This window comes from Bombina bombina, chromosome 3, assembly GCF_027579735.1.
Source record: "Bombina bombina isolate aBomBom1 chromosome 3, aBomBom1.pri, whole genome shotgun sequence".
Lineage (NCBI taxonomy): Eukaryota > Metazoa > Chordata > Amphibia > Anura > Bombinatoridae > Bombina > Bombina bombina.
Window position 1 is genome coordinate 864900531 of NC_069501.1, and position 25422 is coordinate 864925952.

General features: G+C 38.3%; 1 protein-coding gene across 1 annotated transcript in view; it reads left to right on the forward strand.

Annotated features, from left to right (window-relative positions):
• ABCC4 (ATP binding cassette subfamily C member 4) overlaps window positions 1-25422 on the forward strand; it is a 994138-nt gene that overhangs the window by 923362 nt on the left and 45354 nt on the right. The window contains exon 29 of the mRNA XM_053707839.1: window positions 18568-18673. Within this exon, the coding sequence (XP_053563814.1) occupies window positions 18568-18673 (106 nt within the window). The remainder of the gene's footprint in view (window positions 1-18567; window positions 18674-25422) is intronic.

Consider the following 25422-nt stretch of genomic DNA (forward strand, 5'->3'; position numbering starts at 1 on the left):
TGCATTCACATTGCTGACAACTTGTAATACTAGAGCACATTAGCACAAATATTGCTTTCTTGAAAGCGATATTTAACGCTCCACTTGTAATATGGCCCATAATGTTTAATTGAGGATATCTGTTTTAGGCGAAAACAGGTCTTAAAATCTACTCTTTCAGTTAGAACAGAGGAAAAATTACTTTTAGTTGTATAGGAAATAGGCAAATTTGCTATTTTAAAACCCCTTATTTTCTTCTTAAATGGAAAGAGTGCACAGCTGCATTCATTACTTTTGGGAAATAAGAACCTGGCCACCAGGAGGAGGCAAAAACACCCCAGCCAAAGGCTTAAATACTCCTCCCACTCCCCTCATCCCCCAGTCATTCTTTGCCTTTCATCCCAGGAGGTTGGAAAAGACGTGTCAGAATTTTAAATTTTTGTTTTTGTCTCTTATGGAGGGTAGAATTCCGACATGGGACAGGAGTTTTAAGTAGTCCTGTCAGTCTCTCAGTGAGGGCTTGGATGAAAGTTAGAGTCTGGAGATGCAGGGAGAGTCTTTCTGCGAAACCATCCCGACTCATATTAACAGCTCCTCAAGCAATCGGCGTTGTTGAATTTCGCTCCGCTGCCTGCTTTCTTCTCTCAAGTCCATGGTGGAGGCGATGCCACTATTCATCACGCTTGAAAGGCTGTGTTCCTGTTCCATGGCGTTGATTCTGGTAACATCGTTTAATTTTAGTTTATCGTTAATGTACTGTAATGTGAATGTTTTCCCGAGAGGTTACACACCTTTGCGGGTCTAACTATATGACATAAGGGTCTCAGTGAGTCTCTTTTAGTAGATTGAAATCGAGGGTTAATATCTCCTGAGGGGGGTTATTGAGCAGGGGGGTTTATAATCATGTTTGTTATGTGATTGATTCAACCTGCTTATGTGTGATGTTTATGGGCTCATGGTTGGAACTTTGAGGCCTTTGGAAGTGATACAGCCTTTTGGTTGGGCGCACTTTTTTGGATTGTTCGGTTCACCTTGTGTTCGAGCGTCGCTATATTCCGTTCCCCATTTCCACATTCCTGACCGTGTGGCGAAGGAGATATTCTAGTCCGCAGAGGTCTGGTCATAGGAGGTGGTGAGTGCCCCAGCCATTGTGGGTGTCAGGTGCCATTTTTGTTTTCATACTTTATTCCATATTGATATTTCCTCTATCCAGTTATGGAGGATTCTGATGCTGAGACTGTGATCATTTCAGATTCAGTTACGGAGGATTCTGATACCAAGACTATTTTGATTTTAGATTCTGTGTCCGGTGACAAATCCGGATTGGCCTTGTTGACACGTCGACCAGTTTTGTTCTATATTCCATTTTAGAGCGCCTTGTTCCTCGGGCTCTGGGAATTAAGGGACTGCTGAGCCATCGCCCTCTGGGGGTCCTGTCCTCCGAGAGGCAAGTTCACTACCAATTCATACTTCTACACATGCAGGTAACCCAGTTTCTAATTCCTCCATGCAGGGTGGTGTGTTCTTCCCGGTGGTTGCAGCACACATAACATTGGCGATTTTTGTTCTGCAGAGTCCAGACGTTTCTTTGAGAATGTCCCAGGCCTTCCGCCTTGGGGAGGGCCTCTACAGTTCCCCTCGGGTGTACCTGTCCCTGAGTGTTGTGCCTTTCATTACAGGATTGCGCGACTTTGCATATTGCTCAGACATAGTTATTGAATTACTCTATCGTTACCAGATACAGGGATTTTCAGTCTGCTAATTCGAATGGTGCACCTCATTCGACATTTTGGATGAGGTAATCTCCTGATTGTCATTTGTTTGAGATCTTTCCCAGTTTTTGAAAGATAGGGCTCCGTTTGGCTGGTCCTGCGGGTAGGCCTGTGTTTTTTTGGCGTTAACCTCCGGGTTGCCTTATATTTTATTTGTATCCGATTGGATGTCTTTTATTTGTTTTTGTTTCCTTCAGGAACCTGCTGGGATTGATACTCTTTATTACTTCTTCGGAAGATGTTTTGGACATGTTAGTCCTATGTTACATTTGTCTGTTTTCAGTTTTTTCCCCTATGAGGGAGAATTTATGCAGCTTGTTGGTTAGGATCCTAGGTGCAGGCTGATCCTGTCGGGTTTGTTCGGCTGTTCAGACACGTGACACTGTTCTGCTCGGCTGGTTCGGTAGAAGCGCCAAGTGCTCAGGTTATCATTGTTTTTCATGTTCAACTAAACATTCAAGAGGACCTGTGGGTCCGTGAAGCGGGAAAGATTGTTTCAGTCCTTATGGCCTTCAGTCATAGATGGCCGGGCAGGGAAGTTTCCCGCTGCGTCACTCTATCTGACATCTGATTTCATCAGAACCTAGAGCCTCCCCCATGTGGTGGAGATTTGGAGGGCTTAACGCCCCTTACTTCAGTTGAGCGCTTGGCCCTTCTTTTTTAGGCCTCTGGATTTGTCCTTTTGGGCTTGATTCATCAGCTTGTACAGGATAGCTGTCTAGCATGCGGAAGGTTTGCAGTTTGAAACCAGTTGCAGCTCTTCACACCTTGCAGATGTATGCGTAAGCCGTTTATAGTGTTCATAGATACAGCTCTTACTCTTTGACATGTACTGTCTGTCTGAGTTATAAGAGATCTTTGGGTCTTTTTCCATTGTCTCCGGTTGAGTTGGATCTCCCTTTAGGGATCTGTGTTTCCGGGTGTTGGCTGTTCCCTGTGGGGACTTTGTTTAGCTCAGGGTTTTCCGGAGCTGGGTAGGCTTAGTGCCTTTCTCTTCCTTGTGTCCTCTGCTTGTGCGGAGGTGATAGGGAGATTAGTCCTACTTGTAGGAATTTTTTTACCTAGAGGTATCTCTTGGTTTTCCTGAGGCTTTGAGAAGTATCTTCATACGACTTCTAGCCTTGCTCCTTGGAGTGTTGAACTTTAGATAGGGGTGGTTCCTTCCTTTGGTCGGGGCTTTTGAGTTCTTCTCGCTATCCGGATTCTATGGATATGCATCCATATCTCTTGTGTCTGGCTTTTTGGCTAGTTGGGGTATTTAGTTCTAGGGTAAGGTTTGCCTGAACTATTAGGTGCCCGGACCTGTTTTTCTCCCTGAGACTTCCGGTTGCTGCAGCTTCGCTGGGCCTTTTTCCTGACCCAGTTTTGGGTGGTTTTGAAATCTTGGATCTCAGGGCTGGTCGGGGTGTTCCACGGTTGTGGGAACTTGGGCTATGTCCTTGCTCCATCTACCTGACCGGGTTATGGTTGGCCATGTTTTCTGAGTATTTTTTACTCTTTGCCACAAGAGTAGCCCATATCATCTTGTGATTGTTGCGTCATCTTGAGCTTGTTGAGTCTATCCTGTTAGCTCAGTATGCTAAGGTATAGATTTTCCTTTCACCTTTGCTCCATTGATTTCAGAAGAGAGTTTACTCTTCCTTCGGGTTCTGAGGGTATACTCTCCTTCTCGGGGGTCCTCGATTGAGGTTTTGTGTTCCCCTTTTTAGGGACCTGTGTGTAGGTCCGGCTACTTAGGTTGCCAGGAGCGTGCCCCCTGTCCGGGGGTTGCTTTTGCAGTCTGTTTCTTGCTTAACTGCTTCTTCTTCTTCCTCGCAAGTACCCTCTGTGTCGTCCTGTTATGGACTCTGTGTTCTCAAACTTGGGGTTTCTCACCTTGGTGTATTACACACATTTTCATGGTCGAATTCCTTAGTTTTGTATGGTCAGACACTGGGAGGACTTTGCTTCTTCAGTGGCATTCCGTGCTTGCAGGATATTGGAGAGACGTCTGTTCTGTCTCTGTGCCCAGTTTTACCCCGGGTTTCGCTTGGTATAGGCGTGGCCTCCTTTCCCTGTTTGGGTCCCTTTGGGTCTCTGTGAGCTGGGCTCACTCTTGAAGGTGTTCTTTTTTATATTAGGGGACCTTTTGGTTTCCTCGGTTCAACCGTTTGTTGGGCAACAGTGTCTGCTGGAGGACTGTTGGCTCAGGCAAGTCCGTTTGTGGTCTTTAGTTTTGCTTCTGGACTAACTGCGAGTCAGTGTCATTGGGGCTTTTCCTCTTTAAGTTTTCTCGGCTTCAGACGAAGCAGGGTTTTCGCCTGAAGGTTCAGGCCTGGTGCCCTCAGTATGGGCTGCCTATTGTACCCTCCCGTCTTGGCATTCAGTGTCCTCTATAGCTTGGGTATTGTTTTCCCAAAAGTAATGAATGCAGCTGTGGACTCTTTCCATTTAAGGAGAAAAAGATAAATTATGCTTACCTCATAATTTCCTTTTCTTCTTAAGGAAAGAGTCCACAGCTCCCCACCCGTAATTTTATGAAGGGCGTCCTTATATTATTCTGGCACCTTTCACCCTGATATTTCTTCTACTGTTCCTTGTTCCTCGGCAGAATGACTGGGGGATGAGGGGAGTGCGAGGATTATTTAAGCCTTTGGCTGGGGTGTCTTTGCCTCCTCCTGGTGGCCAAGTTCTTATTTCCTAAAAGTAATGAATGCAGCTGTGGACTCTTTCCATCAGAAGAAAAGGAAATTATCAGGTAAGCATAATTTATGTTATTTTTTTCTCTATATACAAAATTGCCTTTTTATCTTATCTCTTTCTGATTGCTCTAAAGCAAGTGCAATTGAAATGAACATTATTGTACAAATACCCCAAACCCTTAATGTGAAGGTAAATTCTTCTGTATCTTATTGTTTACATAGCTTTAATATAGCCAAATCTTAAAGGGACATGAAACCCACATTTTTTCTTTCCTCATTCAGATAAAGCATTCAATTTGAAACAACTTTCCTATTTATTTCTGTCATCAAATTTGCTCCATTCTCTTGGTATCATTTGTTAAAGAAACAACAATACAATATTGGGAGCTAGCTGAATTCACCATGTGAGCCAATGACAAGAGACATATACGTGCAGCCACCAGTCAGCAGCTTGCTCCCATGCACAGCTGCTCCTAAGTCTTTGAGGTATGCTTTTTAACAAAGGATACCAAGATAACAAAGCAAATTATATAATAGAAGTAAATTGGAAAGTTGTTTAAAATCTGAATCATGAAAGGCAAATTTGAGTTCCATGTCCCTTTAAGTACTGAAATTTAGAAGCTAAGAGGTAAATGAACTATTTAATACACTTCAATAGGTAAATTGGATCTTTGTGAATATGTTAAAGGGGAAAATTTTTATGGTACAATGTTCCTTTAAAAAGAACACTTATCATAATGATTATCAAATTTTGACTTGTGCCCTTAATGTTTTTCTCCTGCTGACTAAAAGTGTTATTACTAGATGTCCCAGGGAGGTGGAAATGGTTCACCATTCACTGCAGATCAGGTCCTCGATCCGATATGCAGCGTTGCCCGTAAAAGCCGGCGTTGCCGAATTTTGCGCTGGTTTGGTATCCTATATACGGCGTAACCTAGAAGTTACGCTCGTATATTTCTGCCTTCGGCCGTAGTTTTTTGGCCCATAGGCAGGTATACCAAACCTGTGCAGTTTGGTATCCAATATACAGCGCAAGGACTTACGTGGCAAAAATGTAGAAATCTTACTCCATTTTCACCTCGCCACAAATTGCAGCCGTAGTAAGACTTACGCTGTGTATTGGAGCCCCGTAACTCCATAAACTAGCTGCAAAATAAAACCTAACGCATGCGCAATGTCTATCTACCTGTCAACCGCGATCTGCTAAATAAAACCTAACACCTAACGCATGCGCAATGCCTATCTACCTGTCAACCGCGATCCCCCGCCGCAATCCCTAATAAAGTATTTAACCCCGAAACCGCCACTCCCGGACCCCGCCGCCACCTACATTAAAAGTATAACCCCCTAATGTGATCCCCCTACACCGTCGCCAGCTACATTACATACCCCCTAATGTGAGCTCCTACCCCGCCGCCAGCTACATTAAACTACCCCCTAATGTGAGCTCCTACCCCGCCGCCAGCTACATTAAACTACCCCCTAATGTGAGCTCCTACCCCGCCGCCAGCTATATTAAAATTATTAACCCCTAATCTAATCCCCCTACCCCGCCGCCAGCTATAATAAAATTATTAACCCCTAATCTAATCCCCCTATACCGCCACAAGCTATATTAAATACATTAACCCCTAATCTAATCCCCCTAAAGTAATTATCTCTATTACCAGCCCTTAAAAGGGCCTTTTGTGTGACATTGCCCCAAAGTAACAGCTCTTTTGCCAGCCCTTAAATGGGCTTTTTGCGGGGCATTTCCCCAAAGAAATCAGCTCTTTTACCAGCCCTTAAAATGGCTTTTTGCGGGGCATGTCACAAAGAAATCAGCTCTTTGGCATCTAATCTAAATCCCCCTACACCGCCGCCACCTATAATAAATGTACTAACCCCTAATCTAATCCCCCTACACCGCCGCCACCTATATTAAATAGATTAACCCCTAATCTAATCCCCCTACACCGCCGCCAGCTATATTAACTATATTAACCCTAATTATATTAGGGTTAATATAGTTATTATGTTATATATATTAACAATATTAACCCTAATTATATTAGGGTTAATATAGTTAATATTGTTATTATATTATATATATATTAAGTATAATAACCCTATCTAACTCTAACATCCCTAACTAAATTCTTATTAAAATAAATCTAATTAATATTAATATTATTAATTAAAATATTCCTATTTAAATCTAAATACTTACCTATAAAATAAACCCTAAGATAGCTACAATGTAATTAATAATTACATTGTAGCTATTTTAGGGTTTATATTTATTTTACAGGTAACTTGGTATTTATTTTACACCTACACTATCAATAAAATAAATAAACTACAAATATCTAAACTAAAATACAATAAAATAAACTGTTACAAAAAAAACGCAAAATTACAACAACAAAAAAATTGCAAGATTTTTAAGCTAATTACACGTATTCTAAGCCCCCTAATAAAATAATAAAGCCCCCCAAAATAAAAAAAAATCCCTACCCTATTCTAAATTAAGAACCAATCAGCCAATTGTATTGAACTTGAATCTGATTGGCTGATTCAATCAGCCAATCAGATTTTTCTTCCTTAATTCCGATTGGCTGATAGAATCCTATCAGCCAATCGGAATTCAACGGACGCCATCTTGGATGACGTCATTTAAAGGAACCTCATTCGTCGGGAAGTCGTCGTGCCGGATGGATGTTCCTCGTCGGAAGAGCGTAGAAAGAAGATTGAAGATGCCGCTTGGAAGAAAACTTCGCCCCGATGGAGGACCTCTTCTTTGCCGCTTGATTGAAGACATCGCACGGATGGAAGACTTCTTCTCTGCCGCTTGATTGAAGACATCGCCCGGATGGAAGACTTCTTCTCTGCCGCTTGATTGAAGACATCCCCCGGATCGGATGAAGAGTTCTGCCCGGCTGGGTGAAGACAAGGTAGGGAGATCTTCAGGGGGGTAGTGTTAGGTTTTTTAAGGGGGGTTTGGGTGGGTTTAGAATAGGGGTATGTGGGTGTGAGTTGTAATGTTGGGGGGAGGTATTGTGGGTTTTTTTACAGGCAAAAGGCCCTTTTAAGGGCTGGTGAGGTAATAGAGCTGTTAACTTTTTTAATTTAGAATAGGGTAGGGAATTTTTTTTATTTTGGGGGGCTTTATTATTTTATTAGGGGGCTTAGAATAGGTGTAATTAGCTTAAAAATCTTGTAATTTTTTTATTTTTTGTAATTTAGCGGGGGGGGTTTGTAACTTAGTTTAGTTTATTTAATTGTATTTTATTTTAGATATTTGTAGTTTATTTAATTTATTGATAGTGTAGGTGTATTTGTAACTTAGGTTAGGATTTATTTTACAGGTAAATTGGTAATTATTTTAACTAGGTAGCTATTAAATAGTTATTAACTATTTAATAGCTATTGTACCTAGTTAAAATAAATACCAAGTTACCTGTAAAATAAATATAAACCCTAAAATAGCTACAATGTAATTATTAATTACATTGTAGCTATCTTAGGGTTTATTTTATAGGTAAGTATTTAGATTTAAATAGGAATATTTTAATTATTAATATTAATTAGATTTATTTTAATAAGAATTTAGTTAGGGATGTTAGAGTTAGATAGGGTTATTATACTTAATATATATATAATATAATAACGATATTAACTATATTAACCCTAATATATATTAATATAATTAGGGTTAATATAGCTGGCGGCGGTGTAGGGGGATTAGATTAGGGGTTAATCTATTTAATATAGGTGGCGGCGGTGTAGGGGGATTAGATTAGGGGTTAATACATTTATTATAGGTGGCGGCGGTGTAGGTGGATTAGATTAGGGGTTAATACATATATTATAGGTGGAGGCGGTGTAGGGGGATTTAGATTAGATGCAAAAGAGCTGATTTCTTTGGGGAAATACCCCACAAAAAGCCCTTTTAAGGGCTGGCAATAGAGCTGTTACTTTGGGGCAATGTCACGCAAAAGGCCCTTTTAAGGGCTGGTAATAGAGGTGATTACTTTAGGGGGATTAGATTAGGGGTTAATGTATTTACTATAGCTGGCGGCGGTATAGGGGGATTAGATTAGAGGTTAATTAATTTAATATAGCTGGCGGCGGGGTAGGGGGATTAAATTAGGGGTTAATAATTTTAATATAGCTGGCTGCGGGGTAGGGGGATTAGATTAGAGGTTAATAATTTTAATATAGCTGGCGGCGGTGTAAGGGGCTCACATTAGGGGGTAGTTAATGTAGCTGGCGGCGGGGTAGGAGCTCACATTAGGGGGTAGTTAATGTAGGTGGCGGCGGGGTCTGGGAGCGGCGGTTTAGGGGTTAATAACTTTATTAGGTGGCGGCGTGGTCCGTGAGCGGCGGTTTAGGGGTTAATAACTTTATTAGGTAGCGTCGGGGTCCGGGAGCGGCGGTTTAGGGGTTAATACATTTTTTATTGTTAGGATAGTGAGGGGGGATAGCGGATAGAGGGATATACGTGTCGGGCTAAGTTTGGGAGGCGTGTTAGACAGTACGGGTGATTTTATAACTTAGGTTTTGTAGGCGCCGGCAGTTTCTAAAGTGCTGTAAGTCACTGGCGACTCCAGAAATTTCTGGACATCGCTGGTTTGTGAGACTTACGGCACTTTAGCCTCTGACGGTGCCGTATATGGGATAGCTCAAGTTGCAAGCTGAAACTACGGGCGGCGGGGGTTCCCTCGCTTGCGCCGCAAACTAAGATATATATCGAATCGCGCCCCAGATGCCAGCTGTGCCCTCCATTTGTACAGCTAAAATTTCTTATACCAACCAAGGTCTTAGGTACTTTAATATATGTCTTTTGCAGTGGATTGTGTTTCACTGGAACCAAAAATGAATAAGATCATGCCTGAAATAACTTTTCTGACCATTAGATTATTTAATTGCCTTTAAATATATATTAGTGATATTTTTAAGGCTTATGTGTGTGATTATTCTGCCCCCCCCCCCACACACACACACACAGAATAGTGCAGAGCTATTCATCTGGCAAATGTTGTTATCTATTCTTGTCCTGAAATACAAAATGATTCAGTTATACAGACATTAAACTTAAAATTCCCCATAAAAGGCCTAATGAATAATGAAAGTACTTACATTATTTTTTTGCCTGCTCTTTTTTAATTTCAAATAAAACATTTGGGGGGGGGGGGCACTAGCAGGGGAAGTGAACAGGCGCACACCAATAGAGCTCCGTCTTTAGATAGATAGAACTTATTACCCTACTAAGCTTGTTTTTCCTCTCCTTTTTTGGGCTACTATAACTACTGGGGACACAGTGACCCTGCAGAGATACCAGTGCAGATCGGGCTCACGGATTAATCTGTTTTACCATCGCCTGGCAACATCTTCTTTCAGACGAGACGGCTAGCTCCTGTGTGGTGGAGCGATTTTGGATTTGGAATCCAAAACTGCCCTACACACATCTGCCTCATATGTAGTCCCTGACCAGATACGACCCTCAGATGAGGCAGTGGATATTCATCTACTAAAGACATGTAGGTTTTCTGTGTATAGAAGTGCTCACTTGTGTCTGTAGTTGAATCCTCCTTGAAGCGGCACAATGGAGCGTGGGTGGGAAAGGCTTCCCTGTAATCCAGCTGAAAATGCAGCTAATTAGCGTGTCTGCTCAACACGTCAGAAAATAAATAGAATACATACAGGAAATTAGCGCACTATACACCCTTGGACTATGTAGGTAAAAATCCAAAAATTATTGCGAATCCTTAAAAACATACAGTGGTCAGCACATATTAAAAGCAATCAGGTCGGCAGACAAGTTCACCTGCAGACGGGTTTCGTGCGCATGCGCACTTGGTCACTGCATGCCTGGTGACTTGCCTACACACCTTTTTATGGGAAGATGGGTTGGTGGGCGATGTCCTACGTCTATAGAGATAGGAATCATTTCAGAGATAAGATCATACATCATCATCGGTACATTGATGATCTCTTTTTCATCTTTGAGGGAATTGAGGAAGAGGCAAAAAAATATTGGGAATACTTAACCCAAAACAAAATGTGGTATTAAATTCACATATGAACAGGATTTTAGAACTGTGATTTTTTTTAGATCTTACCATTAAAAATAATGTGAAGGAACATACAGTAGAAACTATCTTATATAGAAAACCCAAGGCTGGGAATACAATCTTACAATATAATTCATGCCATCCATCATACTTATTAAGATAAATTGTACCAAAGAAACAGACTATCAAGATCAAGCTGCATAGACATTGCTGAATGCGGAGAGCAATACGCTCTCCGTATTCAGCATTGCACCAGCAGCTCACAAGAGCTGCTGGTGCAACGCCGCCCCCTGCAGACTCGCAGCCAGTGGGCCGCCAGCAGGGGGGGTGTCAATCAACCCGATCGTACTCGATCGGGTTGTATTGTGGCAATTCCTGTCCGCCTGCTCAGAGCAGGCGGACAGGGTTATGGAGCAGCGGTCTTTAGACCGCTGCTCCATAACTTGTGTTTCTGGTGAGTCTGAAGACTCACCAGAAACACAGGCGTTCAAGCTCCTTTCGGAGCTTGATAGATAGGCCCCATAGTCTTGAGTTTAACAAAATATGTAACATTATCAAGGAATATCTTCCAATACTATAGTCCCATCATTAAAGATATATTGTGCAGGAAGGTTGTGACTTCAAAACAAGAAAGGGCAAAACTTTAGCCAACTATTTATCTTCTTCAAATCTAAAGGTACAGACCAATAAAAGTTGGTTACAAAGTAAAAAAGGTTTCTATAAATGTAGAAGACCAATTTGCAGAACATGCAACCTGGTAACAGAAGGAAATAAATTCAAATTGAGCACAACACAGCAGGAATATGACATTAACTTTTGTATCAACTGTAACACAACACATGTAGTGTATTTGTTGTTTGTCAAATTTGCAAAAAAGCAATATACAGGAAAAACTAAAAGGCCATTATAAGAGAGGTTCTTAGAGCTTTTGAGATCTATTGAAGACGAGGAGTCTGATACCCCGTTGCAAGACATTTCAAACAGATGCACAACTCAGACATTACTGCGCTCACCTTAAAAGGTATAGATCACATACCTAGATGGAAAAGGGGAGGTAACAGGGAATTGAAAATGAACAAAAGAGAGTTTTTTTTGGATATTCACACTACAAACTAGCAATCCACAAGGATTAAATATGAGACGTGACTTGGATCTATATGTCTGAAATCTCATCTAACACAGTTCCTTTATGTTGTGAAAAAATACATATCACTCCAAGTAGCATTACACTTAAAATATAGTGTGTAAATAGAGCTAGATATAAATATAGTTCTGTAATTTACAATAGATATATACAGGATAATTGCCTGTTTTTCTTAAGTGACATATTTTTGAACAAGTGTTATAATATCTAGTCTTTTCGTCACATATATAGTGTATGAAATGTTGTCGATTTATGACATCTTTCCAAGTATTGTGTATTTCATGTCTTCTATGATGTATAAGCAATCAGGCGATATTCACATTGTTTATGTATCTTTACATTTTTCCCATAAAAAGATGTGTAGACAGAAATTATACAACTGGGCGGCCTTTGCCAGACTAGTTATGGATTAGCAGCTTAATACGAACCATTTCTGCGACGCAAGACTAGAGGAAGCAGTGGTAGCGCCTTTGGCGCTGGCCTATCTTCCCTATGCAAACATGACGTCCCTACCACCACCGGTTATCAATAGCGTATTATACCGTGATCCGTTGAGGGCATGACGCCTGATCCACAGATATCAAAAAGTGGACTATCCCACCCCTAAGTATATTCCTTTGATTGGGAATCCAGATTTCCCAGCAGGGAATGAATATGAGCCATTTCATATCTGGAAGACTCTTCGCATTGGGGTGATCGGGGATGTGCTGGACCCACTAAAACACACAATACGCTCCTTCCAGGAACTGAAAGCCAAATTTCAAGTCCCAAACCGGCATTTTTACGCCTACCTGCAATTACGACACTATGTGTCCACATTGCAAACGTCCAACACCAAATTTTGGGATGGACCACCCATTGTTATTCCCCAGACCTTGTTTCACATGGGGAGCTTCTCCTTATCACACTTCTATAAACAACTAATAAAAAAGAATGAACCTCTAATTCAAACTAACTTCCTGACAAAATTAGCCACCGACATCTCCATGGAAGTGACGATACAGGATGTGAAAGATAGTTTAGATCTCACAAAGCAAGCAACACTTGCAGTCACCTATAGGGAAGCGCAAATCAGACTAATACATAAGGACTATATTACACCACACAGGTTATGAAAATGGAATAATCAATTTCCCAATCAATGTATTAAATGTAGCAACATAGCCCCATCTTTCCAACACTACTTCTATACATGCCCGATCATCAGATGTTTTTGGGAACAATATCAATACTGGATAAAAATCACATTTAACATTGAGATAAACCTGACTACAGCTGAGATATACCTTTTCAAGTGGGATGACACTTATAAAAAAATTCATAGACTGCTCACACTGTGTACATTATTAGCTAGACATTGCATACTTCATAGATGGATATCTAAACAACCTCCAACAATAGCCCAGTTCAAACGTTTGCTGATGAAACAGCTCTATGTGGAGCAATATGATGTAAAACTAGACACCGCCCGCAGATTGTGACCTTTTTTAAAAAAATGGTAACCTCTTCTCACTACATTTAGTTTAGGCTTGTAAAGGCAGATTCTACGGCCTTTTACCCACTTAGAGGAGATGCTGCAGTTGAATCTAGAAGGGGAGTTGCGAGCCATGTGTGAACCAGGGGAGACCCAAAGCACAGATCCTTTCTCCTTCGAAGAAATGCTCTTCTAAAAATGACCTCACACCCTCCCCCCCCCCTTTTTTTTTTCTCTCATCCTTTTTCCCTGACCCTCTCCCCAGTTGATTGTTGTATGGTTATTTAAATTGTTATGTACTAATGTTAAAACTATGGAAGCAGAAAAAACACAAGTATCTTGGCCATAAAAGACTTTATTGCAACCACAAATAAACCAAAGGATATTCTGAAGGAGACCCCTTTGCTTACCTTTTGGCTGAGTGGACCTTGTACAGTTCCATTATACACTCCAACTAACTATGTGCAGAGTTTCTTCGTTCCCGTTTTATTGTCCTTTTATGTTCTCTGTTTTGGAAGTAGAATGGCGAGGATTTCTGTACTTTATCTTTAAAGCTATGTCATGATCGATTGTCTTGTGTTGAAACTGTTTTCTGCAATAAAATGAATTAAAAAAAAAAGTGTGTAGGCAGGTCACCAGGAATGCAGTGACTAAGTGTGCCTGCACACGAAACGCATCTGCAGGTGAACTTGTCTGCCGACCTGATTGCTTTTAATATGTGCTGACCGCTGTATGTTTTTAAGGTTTCGCAATAAATTTTGGATTTTTACCTACAAAGTCTGAGGGTGTATAGTGCGCTACATTCCTGTATGTATTCTCGATATTTATCTACTAGAGGGTTACTGGAGCTGCGGCGATGTCTGGCTGCAACTGCCATGTGACCCTGACACCTTTGGTAAGTTTACCGCGATGGGTCCACTACCGCCCTCGACGCTTCTGGATTAGAATGCGATCAGTTTCCCTAACAAACCTGAAGACAACAGTCAGGCATGAGATCCAGGAGGACTATTATTTAACTGCTTAGCACGGTAGGGTAGCTAGCGAAGCACAGTGGCAGTGACTTTTCCAACATACGGTACTGTCTTCTAAGAGAAAGATATCCTAACTTGATATGCAACTTTATTTGGGAATGCATAAACATTTGGTTACCTAGCGTTTAAGCTTGTCTTTTATAGGAAATTGATGTAAAAATGTTCTTCATTCTCTTTTATCCTATAATGCTACTACAACCCAGGGTTGACAATATATGTAACGTTATCATGGTATGTAATGCATTTGCTTATTGAACCTTATATATCTGTTGAGTCTACTTGGTTTGCCTTCTTATACTAGCAGTGCAGGCTCTTGGGTTAAGACACAGTACGCACACTACACAGTAAATGTCAGCTCCTCAACATATTTCTGTCTATTGCTAAAGCTGGTTTTTAGGTAGACTGGTACATGTGACTCCTTCCTTCAATTACGCATTCTGCTTCAAGGAGTAGGCTCACAATGCTTATAGTAAGTTAATATTTTAGACATTTCCCATACTAAATAAGGAAGATATTCACTCTGGGGGTACGCAGAATATAGGTATTGATACAGGTTTTTATATTGCCTCATCTAACATCTTGTTATTTCACTTACATAACCTAAGGCTTGTTCCACTGTCAGCGGCCGGGGCTGTGGAATGAGCCCCTTCCAATCACTCATTGAGCCCATCTATAGATGAGAGTATGGTAGTTAAAACTGGAGACCCCCTAACCACAGATAATATGGGATTTGAATTTGAGATATCTGCGTGCATATCCCTATACTGGTACTTAATCAGTACATGTTTTTATGATGTCCCTGTAATTTATTAACTCCTTAGTAGCTACTTATAAATAGTTTATCAGTATGCAAAATACTATTTACCTATATTTCTCAGGCCCACAAGTTGTAGTGTTGGTGCTTTCAATTTGCAATAGCTGATTAGGTAAACAGTATTAGAGCTAACCTTACATACCTCTATAGTCCTCTTTTTAAAGCCTTTTTATGTGACACCTATCTCCAATAGTAGAATTTTCACTTTGGGCCTCAAAAATGTTCTTAAAAGATATCTAGTTACTTCCTATATTTTAGATGGGCAATAGTTTATTCATACAAGATCCTGTTTTGATTATTGTGCATGTAATAAACAATTATTTGTTTGCCATTACAAGAAAACTCAATTTATATTATTTTCACTAACCCCGCCCTCCCCCCCAAAAACACAGCTTACTTGGTCAGCTAAGGAAAATATATCCTAGATACCCCAAGTAGATGTTTTATATGACTGTAACCTTATGTGACTTAACATCTTACTGTTTTTTCTTTGCTTTTCTCTATGCTTTGTCCCAACTAAAGAACATCCCTCTTGTTGAATTGTCTTTATGTGCCAGGAAGTCTAAAAGTGGCTTCAAATTATGTGAGGGATGCACATTCTATATTTAATAGAACAAATGAGGTTCTATATGTTCTGCTTTCCTCTATGTATGCAAACCATTGCTTTGGGCTGTATATGAGCCCCAGTTTTGTTTTGCTAACAGAATATTTTATCTGAACCATTTAAGACAATACATTTGGTGATACCACGTTTGTCAATAGTTGAATCTGTAACACTCATGCACGGTATACTGATTATTCTGGATATATCTCTATAGGTGTAACACAATGCTTATCAACAGCTTTATGCTCTATTTATGTTTTGTTTTCAGAATATTTTTGTTAAGGCGTTTCAGATGGTACGTTTTGAGGTATCATTGTTTTTCTTTTCTGTTTGTCGCATACTGAACTTGTAAAACTCTTGTACTGAATGTGAATTATCCTATGTATATTTGTAATGTTTGCCTGATCACCTCAAAAATGATTTAAAAAATAAAATAAAACATTTGTAGTTTTTGTATTTATTGCCCCAGAGAGGCTGGAGTATATTCTGTGTAATTAAGCACCATGCCACTTGTGCACACTGCACATTGATTGGTATGTGCAGGAGCTCATGTATATCTTTCCCAGTTGGCCACAGCAAAAGGAGATAAGATACACACAACTAAATAGCCTTTTCATGAAGGTGTGTCCCTGGAATGCAAAACAATGCAATTTTCTGGGGAACAAAATTACAAATTTAAATGATTTTCAATAGTCTCGCGATAATAATCAAAGATCCTTGAAAAAGCCATACTTATGTGGTAAAACGTATGTCGGAGTAATACGTCATAGCCACACCCTAAAAGAAACGTCATGATGAGAGGTATTGTGGGACAATTAGACATAAAACGTGATTTTTGTGGAATGGTTACAAACTTAATCCGCTTCCATCCTGTTCTATGAACAGTGAATTCTGCCCACTAAGTGATAATAGTCTTTGTATACCGGAGTGATAATATTCTGGGAGCTGTTTTTGTGGCTATTTTTATATGTTTTATACTGCTTTTAATAAATATTTGTTATATTTACAACGCAGAGCATTGCCAGGTGAATACTGGGTACCTGGCAGTATAAAACCAGGTATGCTCAATCTCCAGAGCCAGTAAGGCTCATTTATACGCGAGTAGCCCTTTGGTAGTTTGGGGTGAATTTGGATGTACATATACACTACTTCACTATTATATATTTTTTTCTTTGAGGCACAAAGATTGAACATTGGACTACACATTTAGGGTTTATACATACACCCTCTGGTTTGTAGATCCACACAAAACACATATCCTTCATTTCAATTTTTTTTATGTTATATCTAATTCCTTTAAAGGGACATGAAACCCCAAAAAATGATTTCATGATTCAGATAGAGAATACAATTTTAAACAACTTTCTAATTTACTTCTATTATTTAATTTGTTTTATTCTCTTGGTATCATTTGTTGAAGGAGCAGCAATGCACTACTGGTTTCTAACTAAACACATGGGTGAGCCAATGACAATCGATATATATATGCAGCGAACAATCAGCAGCTAGAACCTAGATTCTCTGCTGCTCCTGTGCTTTCATAGATAAACCTTTTAGCAAAGAATAACAAGAGAATGAAGAAAATTAAATAATAGAAGTAAATTGGAACGTTGTTTAAAATCGTATTCTATATCTGAATCCTGAAAGAAACATTTTGGGTTTCATGTCCCTTTAAGGAAAAAATTGGGTATCGTGTCCCTTTAAGCAAAACCACAGGATATAAATATGTACAAACATCACATATATGCATACATCAGTCCATAAGATTAACTGTCATAGACCACTTATCTGTCAGACCTGTAAATTATAGTGACTCCCAGAACAAAAAGCGAAGTAACCCAGTGCTTCAAAACATGGAGGAGTGTGACTGTTCACCTAAGCTCTGGATCCAGGCAGAGTAAAGACGCTTCATCCACTGATGCTAAAATAGCCAAAAAATGCCCGGACTGACCACAGGCACCAGCTATAATATAACCGGAGGGCAGGAGCTCAAAACGCAGTTGGTGAATGGGTAAACCTGCCGATCCTAGCCGTGGGAAGCTTGAAATAATCCAGTGCACAGCTCCAGAAACGCTGAGCCTTATTTTTGAATGTGGTCATTTATGACGAAGACTAAATTATCTCTGATAGATTTTTCTTATTATTTATACTCACATTGCAGCAGTTTTTGCAACAATATTTATATCACTGATATACATTGTTGCAAGCACTGCTGTACAAAAGTGGTAAAAAAAAAAAAACATACTTGCTTTTGACTCTACCTAGATTTATCTTCAACAAAGGATACATAGAGAATAAGCAAATGTAATAATAGGAGTAGATTCAAAAATTGTTTAGAACTGCATGCTCTATCTAAACCAGGAAAGTTGAATTCTGTATTTACTGTCTCTTTAATTTCTGATGCATATTTGCAAAAATATGATACATGGGGGTGAAAGCAAAACCAACAACCTCAAATGTGTTTGATACAATAAATAAAATAAGTATCAGTGTATTTTAGCCTAAATAGCATTTGACTTGTCCAGCACAATAAAAGCAGTAATTCATTCATTGAAAAGTTCTGTTTATTAATGCTTTTAATGTCTTTATTCACGAGGTACAGAAATAAACGTATTAATGTGCATTTTCAACCATAAAAGCATGGATCACATAAGATACAGAAATTATTATTTGAATGGGGTTTTCTTTATTTTTTCAACCTCAACTATTATGAATGAATGTCAATGTTCCATTCTGTTTACAAGGTTGAAAGGACAGCATTTAAATACATATCCATTAGACTCTCTAGATATAAATTTAAATTCTACTCTTTCATTTTTTAAGTTTGCTTTCATAAACTGATGGATTAATTGAGACGTGTCCTTTCTGCTTTCCTGAAAGTATGGTGGATTCATGTAACTCCTTTCAGTTACAAAATGCTTAAGATATGCATAAGGCTAGAAAATGCTAGAGAGCTATATGTTTACTTGTATTAATAGATATTTATACCCAGTGTGTTTAATTTGCTTACAGAACAGATGAACTCATTCAGAAGACTATCCGAGAGAAATTTGCTGATTGTACTGTGTTGACCATAGCACATAGGCTGAACACAATTGTTGACAGTGATAAGATTATGGTAAGAAGTTTATTTATTGTTTCTTAATATTATTTTGTGCAGCACCCAGATGTTTTACATTGAAAACAAATGGCCATTTAATATTACCTGGCCCACTGAGTACTCAGAGTGAATATTCATTAGTCACTGCACTACATTGCTGAAACAAGGCTGTCCAACCCAAAGTGGGGGGCTACAGAGTGGTCCTAGCTCTTCTTTTTATGTGGTCCGCCTTTTTCAAAACTTGTATACTGTTTGTATGTGGACTATGCAGTACGCTTGTTTGACTCAGTAGTGATACACCCCACACCGCTGATGGGACTCACCCAATTGTTGTCAGGGTTTGAATGTAAGTTTGCGGCACTGATGTTAGCATGCAATATCATATTTCTCATTTTAAAATTGCTTATGTACATGTACATATTTTTGGAGTTAATATAATGCCTAAAAGATGTTTGTCAGATCAACAAGAAGGATAATGAATTTGACACATTATTTGGAAAGTTAGACACATCTGTGTTACTACATTAAAGGACCACTCAATGCAGTAGAATTACATAATTAATAAGTACATAATAAAAAGACAATCTGGGAGCACTTACTCTGAATTTCAAAGTAGCAGATTTTTCTTTTGACAAATGTATTTGTTCTTCCATTTTACCGCCCCCCGTGTCATGTGACAGACATCAGCCAATCACACATTAGTATACGTGCACATGCTCAGTAGGAACTTGCTCCCCAGAAAGTGTGAATATAAAAAGACTGTGCAAAATTTGATAATGGAAGTAAATTGGAAAGTGTCTTAAAACTGCATGTTCTTTCTGAATCATAATATTTTATTTTGACTTGAGTGTCCCTTTATCCGCTGATTTGCTAGCTTAGTGTTGCTCCCATTTCATTGTTATTCAGAAACCTGAAACAACACTTTGCTGTGCTTGGTAGGAATCCTCACGTTTTAGTCACGGGGCAGATAATGAACGTGCATTCTAATCTGCAATAGTGATAGGCAATATTATTCAAAAGTTACCATATGATATGTGGCTTACATGGTTTGAAATTTCACACGCTATGTTTACTCTTCTGTTTGATACAGAGCAAAAGTAGTTTGAAACATATGTCTGTATACAAAACTGAAAAACAAAGGAAGAAAGAAAGGGGAGTGGAGAGGGGATTCGGGTATTTTTGTTGGAGGTAACATAGAAGTTTTGTGTTTTTATTATTGTAGCTATGGAACATTGTTTTTGCACATTAACCCCTTAGTGACCGGACCATTTTTCAGTTTTCTTACCGTTAAGGATCAGGGCTATTTTTACATTTCTGCGGTGTTTGTGTTTAGCTGTAATTTCCCTCTTACTCATTTACTGTGCCCACACATATTATATACTGTTTTTCTGGCCATTAAATGCACTTTCTAAAGATACCATTATTTTCCTCATATCCTTTAATTTACTATTAAAAAATTAAATTATAAAATATGATGAATAAATGGAAAAAAACACACTTTTTCTAACTTTGACCCCCAAAATCTTTTACACATCTACAACCACCAAAAAACAGCCATGCTAAATAGTTTCTAAATTTTGTCCTGAGTTTAAAAATACCCAATGTTTACATGTTCTTTGCTTTTTCTTTTTTTTTGCAAGTTATAGGGCAATAAATACAAGTAGCACTTTGCTATTTCCAAAGCATTTTTTTTTTTCAAAATTAGCGATAGTTATATTGTAACACCGATATCTCTCAGGAATCCCTGAATATCCCTTAACATGTATATATTTATTTTATTAGACAACCCAAGGTATGGATACAGGCCCATTATGGTATATTTCATGCCACCATTTCACCGCCAAATGCAATCAAATAAAGAAAATTGTTAACTTTTTCACAAACTTTTTCACAAACTTAAGGTTTCTCACTAAAATTATTTACAAACAGCTTGTGCAATTATGGCACAAATGGTTGTAAATGCTTCTCTGGGATCCCCTTTGTTCAGTAATAGCAGCCATTTATAGCTTTGGCATTACTTTTTGGTAATTAGAAGGCCGCTTATTAAGCCCAGCAGTGAAGGGCTTTATTAGGTAGCTTGTAGGAAGCTTCTGGGGTTAATTTTAGCTTTAGTGCACGCTCCCAACATCTGCCGCGCTCTTGATGGACCATGAACAGGACTGCTCCAGCGATGGTCAGCCCACCGGTCTCCCTGCTTTGGCTCCCACCCACCAACAATTGGCACCATCGCTGGCTGATGCAGAGTGGCCCTCTCTGCATCGGTGTGCTTAAAATGGGTATTGCATGATGCCTCAATATTGAGGCATTGCAGCAATACCCTGAAAGCGGCTGAAAGCGATCACAATCGCTTCCAGCACTTAAAACCCCAGAGGACATGTCAGGCACGTCCTTGGTCCTTAACTGACACTTTTTGTAGGGCGTGTCTGACAAGACAAGACGTGCCTGACAAGTCCTCGGTCCTTAAGGGTTTTAAGAGACATGAAACCCAAAAAAATTATTTCATGATTTAGGTAGAACATACAATTTTAAACAACTTTCCAGTTTACTTCTATTATCAAATTTGCTTCATTCTCTTGGTATAATTTGTTGAAGGAGCAGCAATGCACTGCTGGTTTCTAACTGAACACATGGGTGAGTCAATGGCAATCGGTATATATATGCAGCCACCAATCAGCAACTAGAACCTAGGTTCTTTGCTGCTCCTGAGCTTTCCTAGATAAACCTTTCAGCAAAGGATAACAAGAGAAGGAAGCAAATTAAATAATAGAAGTAAATTGGAAAAAAATTTAAAATCTCATGCTCTTTTGGTTTCATGTCCCTTTAAGGGAAAGGATGTGGTCTAATATAGAACATGTTTTCAGAATAAGATTTAGAAAAAATAAATTTGAAAGAAAATAAAATATATTTATTTCTGAATACTGATAATAAAACCAAACGTTTTTGCATGAATTTATATTTGTGTTTTTTTGTTAGTTTTTAATTTGTTATAAAAAATGTTTTTAAATAGAATAGCGAGGTATTACATTGTAATAAACAATAGGCAGGTATTAACCATTTATATGCTATATATATTATATTAGATCATTCTCATGTGTCAAGCTAAGCAATTTGCAAATAAAGTCAGTATTAGTGTTGTCATTATCATGTCATCTAATTACTATTGTTAAACCAGTTATAATTTCATTGTTCTTCAATGGAAAGCATCTTCCACTAATACTAAAGGGATGTGTGTGGTTTTTTTTCTTGCTTATAATTATGAAATGAAACAAAAGACTTATAAGTAAACATCTGTGAAATAATTATTAGCATTGTTTACTTGCTGGTTCTCCATGGGAATTCATCACGCTTGATTCATGAGTTCTGTTCATTAATTTAGGCTTTTAAGTGTTATTTATAGGCCAATTCCTAGGAGGCATTTTTTTATATTTTTAAACAATCCTAATGTTTTCACAAAATCTGTCAACAACATTGTCTAATAACTAAAGGAACAAAGTGACACAGGTCTTAGCAGTCAACAATAAGGGAAGTTGTAGTTATATAAATACAGTAAAGCAAGTCAGTGTTCCAAACATAGACCTGGGGTCCTAATTGCAGCCCTACCATGCTTTTTACCTGGCTTCCCACTTCCACAGATTGCAAATATGTGTCTGAATGTTGTGAATATTTTGCAGCACTTATGCATTATATAAGGGAATTTTCCCTGATTGTCTAATTTTTAAGGCACATTTCCGCTCATTTTTCAGAAGCCACATTACATAGCCAGCCATTGTTTATAGACAGTAGCTCTTGGCTATGAGTAGACCCCTTTGAGAGTAACCAGTGAGACATCAGAATTTCAAATCCCTGAGATAAATGTAAAACTATCAATGGCATATTATTTTTTGGAGTTCAAATCATTTTCTACCAGATTGAAATAAACATTGATACCTCCTTTATAGGTACAGGCTATCTCCCCTTGTATCGGGATTCCTGTGAATTATATTAAGCATCAACACAAGGCAGTGGTTAAATGCTGATTATCTGTTGACATCCATATTAATTTGCTCCCAAAATAATAATTGATACATAGGGGTAATTATATTTAGGCATCTACTATCACATCCATAGACATTGTCAGTCCAGAAGTGGACCTAGGTGCTGAGGAGGGAAATAGACAAAACCTTAGGATCTGACCCAGCACTATTCTTTAAGGAGATCGTGAGGAAGAAGGTATTAGTAAATCTGTAGAAGAATACCTGTGGTAGGTACTGCAGTGGAAAATGGGATACAGGGTGACTGACAAAGTACTAGGCTGAGGCAGGAAAGTAGTTAGACAGGCTACTGAGGCTTGGGTCAGTTACAGAAGACAATAAGATACTGGGGCTCAGGCAAAGAATGGTCAGTTCAGGCTAAGGTAATTTCCAAATAGTGCAAGAGAAAAAGGGCAAGATATAAGGATGGTAAAAAAAATAAGCTGAAGTCAGTTATAGAAGATCTGTAACAAGGGCTGAGACAGAGGCAAAATCCAGAAACAAGCTGAATCAAACATACTGAGAAATCCAAATGAGTAAATTACACCAAGGAACAATATGAATTCTATACTTGGGCAAAGGCGGCAGCCTTAAAGGGACACTAAACCCTACATTTTTCTTTCATGATTCAGATAGAGAATACAATTTTAAACAACTTTCCAATCTACTTCTATTATCTAATTTTCTTCATTCTTTAGATATCCTTTGTTGAAGAAACAGCAGTGCACATGGGTGAGCCAATCACACAAGGCATCTATGTGCAGCCCCCAATCGGCAGCTTCTGAGCCTATTTAAATATGCATTTCACTAAATGATATCAAGATAATGAAGCAAATTAGATAATAGAAGTAAATTAGAAAGTTGTTTAAAAAATTGTATGCTCTTTCTAAATCATGAAAGAAAAAATGTGGGTTACATGTCCCTTTAAATACATCAAATTAGATGCAATGGCACATACACCAATCAACAAGCAAAACGTAGCCAATGTCAAAACAGCCGATGTGAAAAAATGTTGCGTTGAAAATGACACAACATGGTGGAGTCCTGTAATGATGTGGAAGTAAAACACAGATCTGGCCCCACAATCCTCAACTTGGTATGTTGTAATGGAGGCCAGTGAAAAGAAATGTAAAAATGGGCTTCCATAGAGTTGATATCTTCTTAGCTGGTATCTATATAATACTAAACTACTATAGACTATCCCTTCACATAGAATATTTTTCATATGTTATTGGTCATGAAGTCCTAATTTTCATCACCAACAAATGAAATAAATAGATCTTTAATTTGTGTAGGACTAGCTCTTTCCTTTTGTATAGTGATTCAGGACTTGAGTGTTTTTTTTATCAGTCCACATATTTATTATTTTATAATAAAAAATAGAAATTAAGAGAATCTATAGGTGCACCCTTTACTCAGCTTTATATATAGGGCTTAGTTGCAATGCGTTGATAATTGTGTTGATATATATGTTGTTATTTTTGACTAAACGTCTCTTGCCTTGTTTACTCAACAGCTTGTAAATATTAAAGAAAAGGTAAAAGGGACACACCCAGTGCACTTCTGGTGCTACCCCACACAATTATATGGACAGATCTGTCAATCAGCAATTAATTCAATGTAAAAATTAAATGCTATTCAAAGGGACAGTACACACCAATTTTCATGCATGTAATAGACACTACTATAAAGAATAATATGCACAGATGCTGATCTAAAATTCCAGTATAAAACCTTTTAAAAACTTACTTTAAAGGGACATTAAACCCCAAAATTTTCTTTCATTATTCAGATAGAGAATAATTTTTTTTTTAAAGTTTCGAATTTACTTCTATTATCAAAAATGTTTCATTCTCATGTTATTCTTTGTTAAAGAGATACCTAGGTAGGTAGCGTGCACATGCCTGAAGCCCTACAGGACAGGAAATAGTGCTGCCATCTAGTGCTACTGCTAATGTATAACATTGTTGCAAAACTGCTGCTATATAGTACTGCAGACACGTGCACACTCTTGAGCTTACATTTCTGCTTATCAAATAAGGATAACAAGAAAACGAAGAAAATATAATAGAAGTAAATTAGAAAGTTGTTTAAAATGTTATGTTCTATCTAAATCATGAAAGAAAAAAATTGGGTTTAAAACTTCCCAGTTTAGCACTTTTAATTAGGTTGTCTGGAACACCAAACAAATGAAAAGACTCTGTACACAAACAGGAGCAAGCTGGAGTAGGTATACATCAGTATTCTCCTAAAACCTTGGGGCTTGGTTAGGAATCTGAAAATCAGCAAAATGTTATTTAAAAATAATCAAAACTATACATTTTTTTTAAAAAAAAACTGTATGGGCTGTATAAATGGATCATCTACAAAACATTTATGCAAACATATCTAGTGTATAATTTCCCTTTAAGGATCTTAATCTTTTGGGCCTAAATGTGCAAGAATTTAGTGAATTAAGACAACATGTGTTTCTTTGGTGACTAGTGAGCCAGTAGTGGGAAAAAAGTTCAGAAAAAAAACTTATAACAATAATGTCTGCTTTAATCTGAAACATCACAAAGTATGTTAACACTAATTAACTGATATTAAATCAGAAAATGGTTTCAACCCATTCCCAGGGATCAGTTGCTTATTGGCAGACAAGAAAAACTGCCTCAGCATGAAAACATAAACTTTAATTAAGGACATAAACTAATGTTTAGAAAATAATTTTTATATATATATATTGCTTGTTTGATACACCAACAAAAAATACTT